General features: G+C 35.4%; 2 protein-coding genes across 2 annotated transcripts in view; one reads left to right on the forward strand and one right to left on the reverse strand.

The window, feature by feature from the left end:
• Positions 1–285: 285 nt before the first annotated feature.
• LOC142338709 (short transient receptor potential channel 5-like) overlaps positions 286–13,613 on the reverse strand; it is a 52,477-nt gene continuing 39,149 nt past the window's right edge. The window contains exons 9-12 of the mRNA XM_075388586.1: positions 5,944–6,145; positions 3,424–3,609; positions 1,983–2,039; positions 286–766 (exon numbers count right to left, since the gene is read on the reverse strand). Of these exons, the coding sequence (XP_075244701.1) occupies positions 554–766; positions 1,983–2,039; positions 3,424–3,609; positions 5,944–6,145 (658 nt within the window). The 3' untranslated portion in view covers positions 286–553. The remainder of the gene's footprint in view (positions 767–1,982; positions 2,040–3,423; positions 3,610–5,943; positions 6,146–13,613) is intronic.
• On the forward strand, positions 7,371–9,872 carry LOC142337943 (uncharacterized). The gene is made up of 3 exons (XM_075387575.1): positions 7,371–7,421; positions 9,269–9,322; positions 9,801–9,872. The coding sequence occupies exons 1-3, from the start codon at positions 7,371–7,373 to the stop codon at positions 9,870–9,872; spliced, it is 177 nt and encodes a 58-aa protein (XP_075243690.1).

A 13,613-nucleotide genomic window follows, 5' to 3' on the forward strand; every position in this document is an offset into this window, starting at 1 on the left:
GTTCTCGTTATTTAGGAATACACCTTGTCAAGAAATTATCTGATAAGGAATTATTAACCTTCAAAAGTAAGGCTGCATGTTTTTAAGCCTTTAGTCCTCTCTCATTTGTCATTCAGTAGTGTTATTTCACAAACATTGTCAGCAAAGAACATTCAGCATTCAACTGAATAGATTAATCGGGGCATTAAAAAGTGTTTGATCATTGTCATGGGTTTGATCATTGTCGTGATCTTCCTGTCAACAATTCGCTTAGTGAGATGTCACTGTAGTCACTTTGCAAAAACATACAGAGCAAATAAGCTTTAACTAGGAAAAAGGAAATCAATTTGTACTTCAATTTACTAAATGATTCATCACGGACAAGTTCGCAGCTCTCTTTAATACTTTTACTGTTTCTATACACTACAAATTATAAAAAGCTCAAATCCGATTATATTTTGCTATAGTAAAAATGCACCCCAAGTTTGAAAATTCAGAATCCGTCGAAAGATTCTTAGAAATAAGCGCTTTTGAAATTCTTAGACAATTCTCCATAGTCTCGGGTTGCAGAGACTCAATACTTCTTCTTGAGTTGAAGATAGGGATCTCTGAACTGCAGGAGATCGAATAGATCCTGCTCAAGTCGCTTGGTCTTTCTGGCAGTTGCGTTAAGCCGTGGACTCATCATGGCCTTGAGATCGCTGAGGTTGTCAACTGAGACTGGCTTCTCTCTGTGTCTGGCAGAGACCACTCTCAACATCCTCACACTGATCTCACTCACCACCCGCTACAACACATACCCGCATCATAGTAGCATATTAAATTAGCGTTGAATCATAGTACTCCTCAGTCTGCACACTAAATATAGTTAAGGTAATAACTGTGGCTGTAAATTTCCCCAACTTTACCCTAACTTACCTCAATTGTTTACCCTAACTTATCCTAATTTTAAGTAAATTTCAGTTTTAGTTATGGCAAAGTTAAGGGAATTTTTAAGGTAACGTTAAGGTAAATATTTAAGGTAATTTTAAGGCAAGTAAGAGTAAAATTTAAGGTTTTTTAAAGGTAGTGAGGCCTTAAATTTTCAGGTAAAGTTCAGGTAAAGTTAAGGTTAGTTAAGGTGAGTTAATGAAAGACAAATCTACTTTAACAGTCAAGGTGAGTTAGGATATTTTTTACGGTAAAATTACCTTAACTTTATTTAGTGTGTGTATTTTAACTATGAACATATTATGATCATGTCACTTTTTACTATGAAAAGTGTAAATTCAGACACAAAAAAAAACGAAGTCTGTTCAGTGTATAAACAGCATTGAATTCATAAACTTAGCTTAAACTGTTCAGAATTGTTTTTCAGCCTTTTTTCTCTGATCAGAGCTCTTAACATAGCATTATAAATAATCGTTACAGAAAAAAATACCTCCACTAAACTCTACTTTAATAAACCAACTGCATAATAGTTAATTTTGATTGATTATTGAAACTTAAGCATAAAAACTCACACACTCACACACACAAACACACACACACATAAACACACCCACAAACACACACACACACACACACACACACACACACACACACACACACAAACACACACACACACACACACTCCCACACACACAAACACACACACAGACAGACAATCCGCCAAAGTGCTCCACCAAAACTGGGTTCTGGTTATGACTAGACAATCGACCCAAGTGCACGTTTGAGACTCAAGGTTGGCCCAAAACACATGTTGTTGGTTTAGGTGGAGCGTGTAAAGACTAAATGGAAAGAGTATGCTTCGATCAGACTTACATGAAAAGACATATGGTCCATCCCAACCCGTATAATGGCAACGAAAACTAAATGCGTTGCAAGTCCATCTGTTTTATTCATGTTCGCTGCCGCTATTCATAATAAAACTGCCTTTATTTCGAAATAACTTTGAGGGCTTGCTCGTTAAGAAATAAGAGTACGCATCTCAATTAAAGTTTGCTCAATGAAAACAGGGTTACCTTTGCAGCGTTTTTCCTTTTCCTCTCTGCCTCCATCTGATTTGCACGAAACATAATCTAAACAAACAACTCCCTAAAACATCATAAGAAGCGTAATGTGTCACTAGCAACTATGTCTTTCATTGGAAAGAAATTTTGCTATTAGCAAAACTTCCAGAAAGTGTTAACTCTTGCACATGAATGTTGAAAACTTTCGGTATTGCGCGTGAAATCTTGTGTACAACCCCAAAATGCTAATTCTAGTCACCATAAAGATAACGGCGAATTTCACAAAAATAGTAGCCGTTGACCGCCCTTGACGCACATCGGGATTGAAACAGAAAAAGAAAAAAGATTGAGAGAATTTATTTTAATTGTCAAAAAGGCTCTAATTTGATGAGCAATTTTTCAGTTAGATTAACTTAATTAATTCAGCTTCTAAAAAGAAGGCTTTGAAGCTCAATACTACTGCCATCTAGCAAACGCCTTAATGAACTTTGATAACCTAATGCACTATGAGTTATTGACCGTGCTTAATATGTTTATCCCAGTTCTTCTAATTTTCCTTTTTTGAATTTGACCGTATTCACTGCCTTACGTAACTCAATGAGTGAAAAACTGTAAAATACATTCAATTGAAAAAATGAGTGACTTGAGTCAGAAGTCAGGAGTAAAATTTCTGACTCATGTAAAACAGAAACATGATGAACAGGTAAAGCTAATTTTAAAAAGCATAGCCGAAATACTTCCGGAAACGACTTGGAGAATAAAATTGATTGCCCTTAATAACATGCTTAACCTCCTGATTATAATATGCAAAACAGTAATGCAGATCAATTTGAAATAATAACAGAAAAATTAACAATGGATAAGTAAGTGACAACAAAAGCTGATAAATAATCTGAAAAAATTTCATTACGAATTGCGGCTCCAAAACAATTGCTGTCAAAAAACCTTGCAATACAGTTAGTTCTCATTCAATAACTGACTGCCAATTGAAAGGAGAGGCGATAAATAGTTCATATAAAGAAAACCATGGACAGGGAAAAGAAATGAAGGAGAGTGTTGAAAAAAATTCGACAAAACATTTGAACTGATTTATCCACAAAATGCTGAAATGCTATTTTCCATCATGCTGGAATGCTATTTTTATCATTCACGCAAGAGTTTTATTACTGCTTTTATTCAGGCACTTACCCACTCAACACCTGGCAAAAATTTCAAAGAAGAAAAATGAGAAGAATTTTTAGCGAAATGCTTAAGTTGAGCTAAAACATCCAAAAAATCTTGAAAAACACATAAAAATTGTTCAAAGTTTGCTCAAATTAAGTCAATTATCTTTAAGAAAACAACACTCAAAGTCAAAGAAAAAAAATATATCGCAGAGCCAACCAAAACCATCAAAATAGCTAATTTGAACCACAGTACTCCCGAAATGTTAAATAAATTTCAAGAAGAATGCCTTTGTTGGGTCTGGCTCCGAGTAGTCTGGCTTGCGTTTCTCGAACACTTTGTTGACTGTGATCCAGACGTATCGCAGTGTAGGAACCATGCAAATAGGACTTGGCATCCAACACGTAGAGGTCACATCCACAAAAGGCATCATCACTTTGGTCCTCTCGAACTTGAAGCCAGTGTTCAGGTAACTCTGCACAGAAAAAAAATGGATCGATTCTGTTTTGCCACCCCCCCCCCAGCTGAGTGGGCTTATAGTTTTACGCCCCCCCCCCCCAAGCGCACGTGCTATTTTTTTACACTGTAACGTGCTATATAACAACATAAAATTTGTAACCGTGGGGCGTAAGAAACACTGGGGGGCCGAAACAGAATCCCGGGTCAACACTTCTGAGTAGTCATACAAGGACCATATATGGTATCATACAAATAATAACGTATTTCCTAGTACGATCATTGTATGACTACTAAGAAATCATACATGACTACTAGGAAATCATATATGAACCTTTTATGACTACAAAATCATATATGATCCTAGTATGAATACAAAGAATCATACATCTATTTTTCATAAATTTTTAAGCATTTATGACTTTTAAGAAATTCATTCGGCCAGGACTCAATTATGTGATTCGCCGGCATCGCTTTGTGATCCGCCAAAAGACCCAAACGTACAATATTATTTGCAAAGTTGGACACGCAATTAAAGAGTAAGCCCAATAGAACAATAAAGTTCTAATATTATCTGAAGTCAGCTTATACCTATAAATTCTCATTTATAAAATATTTTTAAAAATTTTTGCAGATAACCTCAAATTCGTTTTCTGAAAATATCTAAGTTGGAAAATTGTTTTTTTTGGCCCACACAAAGAATCAAATCTGGAATGCAAATGCAATATAATAATTTATTGTGTGCTCTAACTACATTGTACGGGAATTTGTGGAACCAATCAATGTTTTATGTGTCATATATATATGACTTTGTATGATTTCCAGGAAATTTTTTCAACATAAAAAGAAAATGAAAGATATACAGTTTTTAGGCTTTTAAATTTTTTGTATGATCCCTGTATGACTTCTACGAAATCATAAATGATCCTTGTATGACTACTAAGAAATCACACAAATCATATTTGACCTTTTATGAAAACTAGGAATCATATATGACCTAATATGACTACTAAGAATTGTGTGTGATGAGCAACCCGTGATTGAACCGAAAAAAACATAGCCGGCAGATTGCCGGAATAGCTGCGAAAGAATAGACCTGAGTGCCATATAATAGAGATAGAAACATATACAGATCTAAATTGAAAAAAATCGACGCCGCTCAAAAAACTAGGCTATAAACGTTCAGCGATAAATTAGTAAAGCTTGTTGAACTTCATTCCACAGACGCCTCTTATTAGGGACCTTTACTGCATATAGGAGTTTCTTTGACCTTAAACAAATTCAAATTTAACCTAACTTATAAAGTGCAAAAGTCATTTTTTGACTGAGGTAAGTCACGTGTGATCAAAATCGAATCACGCAAATACCCTAAAAACTTTCGCTAAAGCGAGTGAGAAATGACGTCACGTGCGCAGATTTCGTTAGTGAGAGGAAGAAGTCATTCAGAAAATTTGACTTTTTCAGCTTTGCTGTGTGAACAAATGTAAAACGAAAAAAGAGCGTCAGACGACGAAACAAAAAAACATAGCAGGACAAGTCCTGACGTACAATTCAAAGAATTTTCATTGACTAAACAGAAAAACTAGACCTAGAACGGACTATGAAAGGATTGGTAAAACCATTTAGAAAAAAATCCGATCCAAAAAAACGAAAAAACAGTAAACATCAAAGACAAATTGCCGCATGTGAACAAAAAACCACTAGCGAGAAAGCGAATTTTTGTTCAAACACCATTTTCTCACTCTACTTTAAATTTAGAGCAAAAAAATTTCACGCCGCAAAACCACTCGCTTTTTTGCTCCACTTCCTGTTTCGGCGTGACCAAAATCTCTACTCCAATTTGACTCCAAAAATCATGAAAATGTTTGAACAGATCTAAAAAAAAGACAGCGCCCCTATACAATTCAAATTCTTTGAATTGTAAAAAACCAAGAGCACCGCAATGTAGCTACGCTCAGCTTACAGCTTCGCAGCTATAAAAAAATCCCATCAGAGAACAAACCATCTCTGTCCGCAAGTGTTTTTTTTTCAATGATGGGTATAAACGCAGTTCATGATATCCATCACAATAGGGATCTTGTTACAATAATGTTACAAATGCTCAAAAATGGTCATTTCCTGTAAAAATTACTATCAAAAAGGCCATCAGCTGATGGCCGTTTTATTGTACTTTTTACAGGAAATGACCATTTTTGCACGATTCTTGCAAATTTTCCAATTTTTTTTAATTACTAGGGAGGTCTTCTCATGTGGGGAGAGATCAGAATAGTATTTCTGGACCGATTTCTGGATTTAATTGGACAGAAGAGAGAGAGAGAGAGAGAGAGAGAGAGAGAGAGAGAGAGAGACTCACGTATATGTTGGAGAGTGTGTTTACGACAAGCGCGAGGAGTACATTGAGACGGAGGATGACCATGATGAAGATGTACACCCCAATGAGGATGGCGGCCAGGAACTCCTGTCTTGTGGCATAGTTGCCCATCAGCCTCACTATCCTGTGTTGAGTGTCGAAGCCAAACAGAGAAATCAGCAGACGATAACCAATAGCCCACAAGCTAAACAAGACAATACCCGGGTGAGGTGGTGGAAATATGAACCGGGTGATCCAGACAAAAATTAGCCATGATCAGACGATCCAGACAAAAATTTGGCCATGATTCGAACTTCTGTGCATAAGTGCGAGTTATTGCGATGTAATTCGAAAAAAACGGGTTCTTGTTTCGACTCTGCCGAACCGTGCAAAATTTCGCGACCATGATTCGAAGATGCAAGGATTCGAAAATGTGCGATTAAGTTCAGACAAAAATCTGTCAAAATAGGGTATTTTATAATCAAAATAAATAACATTTAACATTTTATTTTTTAATGGATAAACTTTAAGATTTTAACTGCTTCATGAAAGAGTGTTAATATTGTTAAGGTAATGCCCATTATTAAGATTGGTGTTGAATGCGTTGAATTTATGTAGGACCTACGCTCAAGCGTTGTTCATACATAAATTCAACACATTCAACACCAATCTTTAATAATTTTGCGTTTTTTTAGCGTTGGCACCTCGGCCCGGGTAGTGGATTTTAGCCAATTATTATTTAACTTTTGCCCTAAATCTTTATCATTTGATCTCATTTCAGCACTTGTATTACAAAAAGTTCTATAAAAAAACCAAATTTAGGACTTTCAGGAATCAACTAGCCTAGAGAAGTCAAAAAGATATCACGCAAATGTTGAAAAAGCGGCAAAATGAGGTAAAGCGAAACATTTTTTTATTCGACGAAGTAAAAAAATAGGAGCGCTATAATAGCCGGCTGAGAAGATGAGGGCGGCTATTAAAAATACAAAGAAGATAAGGAGAGAAAACAAAGCGACAAAAGTAAATCAGAAAAGGAGAAAAGAAAAAGAAAAGAAAAGTAGGATACAAATGGCGAGAAAAAAAAGACAGAAAAGAAAGAGAAAAAGAAACAATACAGAGAAAAGAGAAAGAAAGGAAAGATAGAGAAAGAACAGAAAAGCGAGAAAACAAAAAGCAGAAGAAAGGCAGAAAGAAGGAGAAAAGGTGATAAAAGAAAGGTAGAAGAAGAGAAAAAAGAAAATGAACAGAAAAAAGAGACAAAAGACAGCAAAGAAAGAAAAGCAAGAGAAAAATAAGAGAAAAGAAAAAGAAAAGCAAGAGAGAAAAGTAAGAAACAAGAGAAAGGAAAGGCAGATTAAAAGGACAGAAAAGAAAAAGAGCAAAAGAAAGACAGAAAAGAAAGAGAGAAGCGAGAGAGAAGAGCAAGAAAAATGAGAAAGAACAAGAAACTGAAGCGGAAAACGAGAGAAGAACAAAAGAAGGTAAAAAAAATGAGAAAGGCAGAAAAAGAACAGAAAACAAAGCAAGAAAAGAAAGACGGAAGAGAACAAGACAAAACAAAAATAAAAGAAAGACAGACAGGAAATACAGAAAAGAGAGAAAAACAAAAGATAAAGGCAAGAGAGAAAAGAAAAATGAGAAAAGACAGACATAAAACTGAAAAAGAGAATAGAAAGAGGAAAGACAGAAAAGAAGCGAAAAAGAAACGATACAGAGAAAAGAGACAGACACGAAAGATAAAGAAGAAAGAGAAAAGAAAAAGGCAGAATGTAGTCAGAACAGGAAAAGAAAAGCAAGAGAAAGAACCACAGAGAAGGATTAGGAAAAAGGCAAAAAAGAATAGAAAAAAAAGAACAAAAGGAAAAAAAAAACAAGAAACAAAAGAGAGAAGAAAGGCAGAAAAGGAAACAGAAAAGAGAAAAACAGTAGAGAACAGAGAGGAAGAGAAAAGAAAAAGATAGACATTACGGAAAGAGAATTGGAAAGCGAAAAGAAAGAAAGAAGCTAGAGAGACGAGAGACAGATAACAAAGAGAAAGGAAGGAGAGAGGAGAGAAAAAATACAGAAAAAGACAGAAAAGAGAGAAAAGACAGAAACTAAAAAAAGAAGATAAGAAAGCAAGAAAAGCAAATCAGAAAAGAAGGGAAAAAGAAGAGCAAAGTAGGATACAAATAAAGAGACAAGAACGAAAAAGAAACAATACAGAAAGAAGAAAGAGAAAAATAAAAAAAAAGCACAAGGCAGAAAAAATAGAAAAACAGAAATGAAAGCTAGAAAAAACAAGAGTGATAAAAGAAAGCAGAAGATGAGAAAAAAGGGAACAGAAAACAGACGAAAGACGGAAAAGAAAGATAAAAGCAAGAGAGAAAAGAAAGAAACAAAAAAAGGAAAGGCAGAAAAGAAAGACAGAAAAAAAAGAGAGAAAAGGAAAGACAGAAACGAAAGACAGAACAAAAAGAGAGAAGCGAAAGAGAAGGAAGAAAAATGAGAAAGAACGAGAAACTGAAGAGAGGAACGAGAAAATAATAAAAGAGGACAAAAAGAATGAGAAAGGCAGAAAAAGAACAGAAAAGAAAGCGATTAAAGAAAGACGGAAGAGACAAAGACAAAACAAATACCAAAGAAATACAGACAGGAATACTGAAAGGCGATAGAAGCAAGACAGAAAGGCAAGCGATAAACGAAAGAGAGAAAAGATAGAAGAGAAAAGACAGACAGGAGAAAACTGGAAAAGAAAGAAAAGAAAGAGAAAAGAAAGAAAAAAAAGGAGAAAAGAAAGACAAAAAGGAACAAAGAAAAGAAGGGAAAAAAGAAACGAGAAACCAAAGAGTAGCGAAAAAGGAACGAAAGAGAAAAAAAGAATGAGAAGAGGAAAGACAGATAAAAAGAACAGAAAAAAATAAAGAAATATAGAAAAAAAACAAAAATAGAAGACAGAAAAAAATACAAAAAAAAGAAAAATCAAAGAGAAGGGGGTGAAAAAAGAGCAAAAGAGAGAAAAGAGATACACAAAAAAGAAAAATAGAAAGAGGGAAAAGACATACAGAAAAAGACAAAAGAAAGAAAAGCGAAACAGAGAAAGGAAAAAAAAACGAAAGAGAGGAAAAAAAGAAGAGAACAGACAGACAGAAAACGGAAAAAAAAGCGAATAGAAAGAAAAAAGAAAGCAACAGAATGAAGAAAAGAAAAAAAGAAAAGAAAGCGAGAAAAGAAAGACGGAAGAGAAAAAAAACAAAAGAACGGGAGAAAGAAAAAAACAGACAAGGAAACAGAAAAGCGAGAGATAATCGAAAGAGAGCAAATAAAGAGGAGAAAAGAACAAAATCAGAAAAAACAAATGGAAAGAGAAAAGAAGGAAACAGAAGGGAGAAAAAGTCAAAAAAGAAAAAGAAAAGCAAGAGAGAAAAGAACGACAGAAAATAAACAGAGAAAGGAACGGCAGAAAAGAAGGAGAAAAGCAAAAAATAAAAACAAAAAAAAATACGGAAAACTAAAGAGAAGCGGAAGAAGAAAAAAGAAAAAAAAGCATGAGAAAAAGAAAGACAGGTAAAAAGAACAGGAAAGAAAGAGAAAAGAAAGATAGAAAAGAAAAAGACAATAGAGAGAAAAGACAAACAAAGAATACAGAAAACAAAAGCCGAAGAGAGATGTGAGAAAAAAGAGCGAAAGAAGAAATACAGAAAGTAAAAGAATACGAAAGAGAAAAGCAAGAGAAAAAAGAAAGAGAAGCAAAAAAAGAAAAACAGAAAGGAAAAAAAAGATAGGAGAAACTAAAAGAAGCGGAAGAGGATAAAAGAAAGTATAAATGAAAGACAGAAAAAAAACAGACAAAAAAAGAGAAAAAAGACTGAAATAGAGAGAAAAGACAGAAAAACGAAAGAAAGAAAAGACAAAGACAAATGAAAAGAAAGGGAGAAATGAGAGAGAAATGAAAAAAACGAAAGAGAAAAGAAAGGCAGAAAAGAAAAACAGAAAAAGGAGGAAAAAAGGAAAGACAAACGAGAGAAAGAAAAGACAGACAGGAAATACAGAAAAGAGAGAGAAAAGCAAGAGATTAACAAAAGAGAAAAGAGAGAAGAGAACAGACAGACAGAAAACCGAAAAAAGCGAATAGAAAGAGAAAAGATAGCAACAGAAGGGAGAACAGAAAGAAAGAAACGAAAGACAGAAAAGAAAGACGGAAGAGAAAAAAAAACAAAAGAAAGGGAACGAAAGACAAAAAAGTCAGACAGGAAATACAGAAAAGAGAATGAAAAGCAAGAGAAAAGCCAGAGATAAGCGAAAGAGAGAAAAGAAAGAAGAAAACAGACAGACAGAAAACAGAAAAAAGCGAATAGAAAGAGAAAAGAAAGCAACAGAAGGGAGAAAAGAAAGAAAGAAACGGATCACAGAAAAAAGCGAGAAAAGAAAGACGGAAGAGAAAAATTAAAAATAGGGAAAAGAAAGACAAAAAAGACAGACAGGAAATACAGAGAGAGACTGAAAAGCAGGAGAGAAAAGCAAGAGATAAGCGAAAGAGAGAACAAAGAAGAGAACAACCAGACAGAAGAAAACTGAAAAAAGCAAATAGAAAGAAAAGAAAGCAACAGAAGGGAGAAAAGAAAGAAAGAAAGAAACGAAAGGCAGAAAAGAAAGTGAGAAAAGAAAGACTGAAGAGAAAAAACAAAAGAAAGGGAAAGAAAGAAAAAACACAGACAGGAAAAACAGAAAAGAAAGAAAAGCAAGACATAATCGAAAGAGAGAAAAGAAAGAAGAAAATAGACAGACAGACGAAAACAACAAAAAAATCGAAGAAAAGAAAGAAACAAAAGAGAAAAAGACAGAAAGGAAAGACAGAAAAAAAAGAGAAAAGCAAGAGAAAAGAAAGGCAGAAAAAAAGCAACGGGGAAAAGAACGACTGAAAAGAAAGAGAAAAGCAAAAGAAGACAGAAAGGAAAAAAGATACGACAAACTACAGACAAGCGAGTACGGCAGATAAAAAGAACAGAAAAGAGAGAAAGAGAAAAGAAAGATAGAAAAGAAAAAGACAAAAGCGAGAAAAGACAGAAAAGGAATACAGAAAAGAGAAAAAAGCGAAAAAGAGGGGGGAGAAAACGAGAGAAAGCGAAAAGAAATACAGAAAAAAAAGCAAAACGAGAGAGAGAGAGAGAGAGAAGATAGACAGAAAAAGAAAAAGACAGAAGAAAGAGAAAAGAAATCGCCACAACCTTTGTTGAGAATTTAAAAATGCTACACCAAATCTTGAGCGTGTTGCATTTCTATCTAGGTGATTCAAATTTCTTTATCGTTATAAATGGACAATTTTTCATCTTCGATTACATTTCTGACTTTTACTTAAAGAATCCTTATTCTGTCAATATCTGTGATGCATCTCACAAGTCAAGGACTGTTTTCGTGTGACTAATTTTCGGCGATTGATTAATTTTTTATAAGCAGATTTTCAGTCATTGATCTATTTTTGCATCAGCAGTTTTTCGGTCGTTGACCTTTTTGGCACATTGGCAGCTTTTCGGTCAATGACCTATTTTTGCATCAACGGCTAATCAGCCTTTCGGTCAAAGATTATTCTGGCAATGGCAAGTTTTCGGTCATTGACCTTTTTCAAAATGCATGCAAAACGATGTGGCGCATGTCTCAGGGGCCTTAGAACATGTGAAGATTAGGAGCTTAAAGATGGTGATATAGAGATGCTTCACAGCAGGGGATTTAGCCTAGTGGTTAGCGAACGTTTTTATACCCTGATCGAACTCAACAGACCCCGGTTCGAATCCACATCGCAGCGCTCAAAATGCATGCAAAAAGCTAGGCTGCATGTTTAAGGGATGCTAAAACATGTGAAGATTAGGAGCTTAAACATGGCGACATAGCATTCGAGTTAGAATTAATATATAGACTAGCAGGCTCGCAAACACACATCACAAGAAAAATCTTTCAACCGAAGAGAAGATTTAAAAGAAATTAGGATTTATGTTTCGTGCCAACTCTGGCTCCAACCATATGCCCCTCATTCACCAGGCATATGTGTAAACGCCTATGCTACCGACGCGTCTTTTTCCGTCTTTTGCTCTATGTAGCAGTAAATTTCTGTTAAGCAACTTTTTGGCTTTGCCGAGTTGCATGTTTAAGTAGCGCTAAAACTTGTGTAGATAACGAGCTTATACATGGTGGCAAAGCGCGTTTATTAACTACTGTCTATTCTTACTTCTGAATCAGCGAAATTATTTTCAAGGGCTTTTATGGCTCGTCTGTTTTGGCAAGCTTAATAAGAGCAAAACATGAGCAGATTAGGAGCCAAAGTATAAAATAAGAGAAAGATTGGAAGGAGAGAAAAAAAAACGAAAAAAAACGAAAAAGGAGCAAAAGAAAATCAACTTCTCAAATTTGTGGTCAAGGAAATTGTGCGTCTTTTTCCAGTTTCAATTGGACTCGAACCCCTGCTCCTCGCTGAACAGTCATGGGTCTCATCCTCTACGCTAAGTATGCCGATTGCTTACGCCTTTTGAACTTTCTAATGCAGAAAGAATGAAGAAATAAAGAAAGAACGAAGGTAAAACTACCGAATAAAAGGAAAGTGAAGAACGGAATAAAAAGACAGCCACATGCCAATTTTTTAAAACCAAGTAAATTCTTTTAACAATTAATCGGGCTTGAACTCATGCTCCTCGCTTCAGAGCCATAGATTTTATCCCGTTCGCTACCGACGCCTGTTGCTTTTGTCTATTGAACTGATTACACATGCAAATGTTTTATCGTTGACTATTTCTTCTCGCTGGCTTTTCCTAATGAGCACAGAAACATGATCACGAGTCCAGATCAGGAGCATAAGAATAGAAATGTAGGTTGCAAGATTATGGACCATTAAAACATGAAGATAGGAAGGCTGTTAATGATTGCGCTCAAGTGTAACTTTTGTTCAACTTAAAAGATAGATAGATGAGAGGAAGAGAATTAAATGCAGAATTATGAGGGAATGAAGAAAGAACTAAAGGCAGAAGGAAATAAAGAAAGAAAGAACTGAAAAAGAAAACCAAACCCCAATTTTTTAAACGCCGGTACATAATGCATCGTTTTCCGCCTCTGCTCGGGCTTGAACCCATGCCCCTCGATTCACAGCCATAGGTCTATTCCCTTGCGCTACTGACTCCTGTTGCTTTTGTCTATTGAATTGAATACATACGCAAATGTTTGGACATTAGCTACTTTTGTCTCGCTTGTTTTTTAAGCTGCAATCTTAATGAGCACAAAAAAATGTGCAGATGATGAGCTTGAGCATGGTGTAGGCAGCATGTTTAAGGATCGTTAAAGCATGTGAAGACAGGAGCGCTGTATACTATTCCGCTCAAGTGCGACTTGGATTTGAAATTAACAAGATTCATCATTTTTGAGACAAAATTAAGGGCCATTTCTGGCACCCATTCGGGCTCAAACCCATGCCCCTCGCTTCACAGCCGCAGGTCTTTTCCCTTGGGCTACCGACGCCTGTTACTGCTGTCTATTGAATCGGCTACATGCGAAAATATTGGTCGATGGCTTTCAGTCTCGCTTGTTTTTTCTAAGCTGTGTGCTTAATGAGCAAAAAAAACATTTGCAGATCAGCCAGTTAAGCATGGCCGTGTAGGCTGCATGTTAAAGGATCGTTAAAACATGTGAAGATAGGAGCGTTGTTAACCATT

Source organism: Convolutriloba macropyga, chromosome 4, assembly GCF_964194025.1.
Source record: "Convolutriloba macropyga chromosome 4, txConMacr16.3, whole genome shotgun sequence".
NCBI classification, from domain to species: domain Eukaryota; kingdom Metazoa; phylum Xenacoelomorpha; order Acoela; family Convolutidae; genus Convolutriloba; species Convolutriloba macropyga.

What these genes read in the sequence shown, in the direction of transcription:
- LOC142337943 (XM_075387575.1), top strand. Translation starts at nt 7,371, where the DNA reads ATGAGAAAGAACAAGAAACTGAAGCGGAAAACGAGAGAAGAACAAAAG. An exon ending in CGAGAGAAGAACAAAAGAAG is followed by an intron (nt 7,422 to 9,268) that starts GTAAAAAAAATG and finishes GAACAAAATCAG; the next exon opens with AAAAAACAAATGGAAAGAGA. An exon ending in AAGGGAGAAAAAGTCAAAAA is followed by an intron (nt 9,323 to 9,800) that starts AGAAAAAGAAAA and finishes TGAAATAGAGAG; the next exon opens with AAAAGACAGAAAAACGAAAG.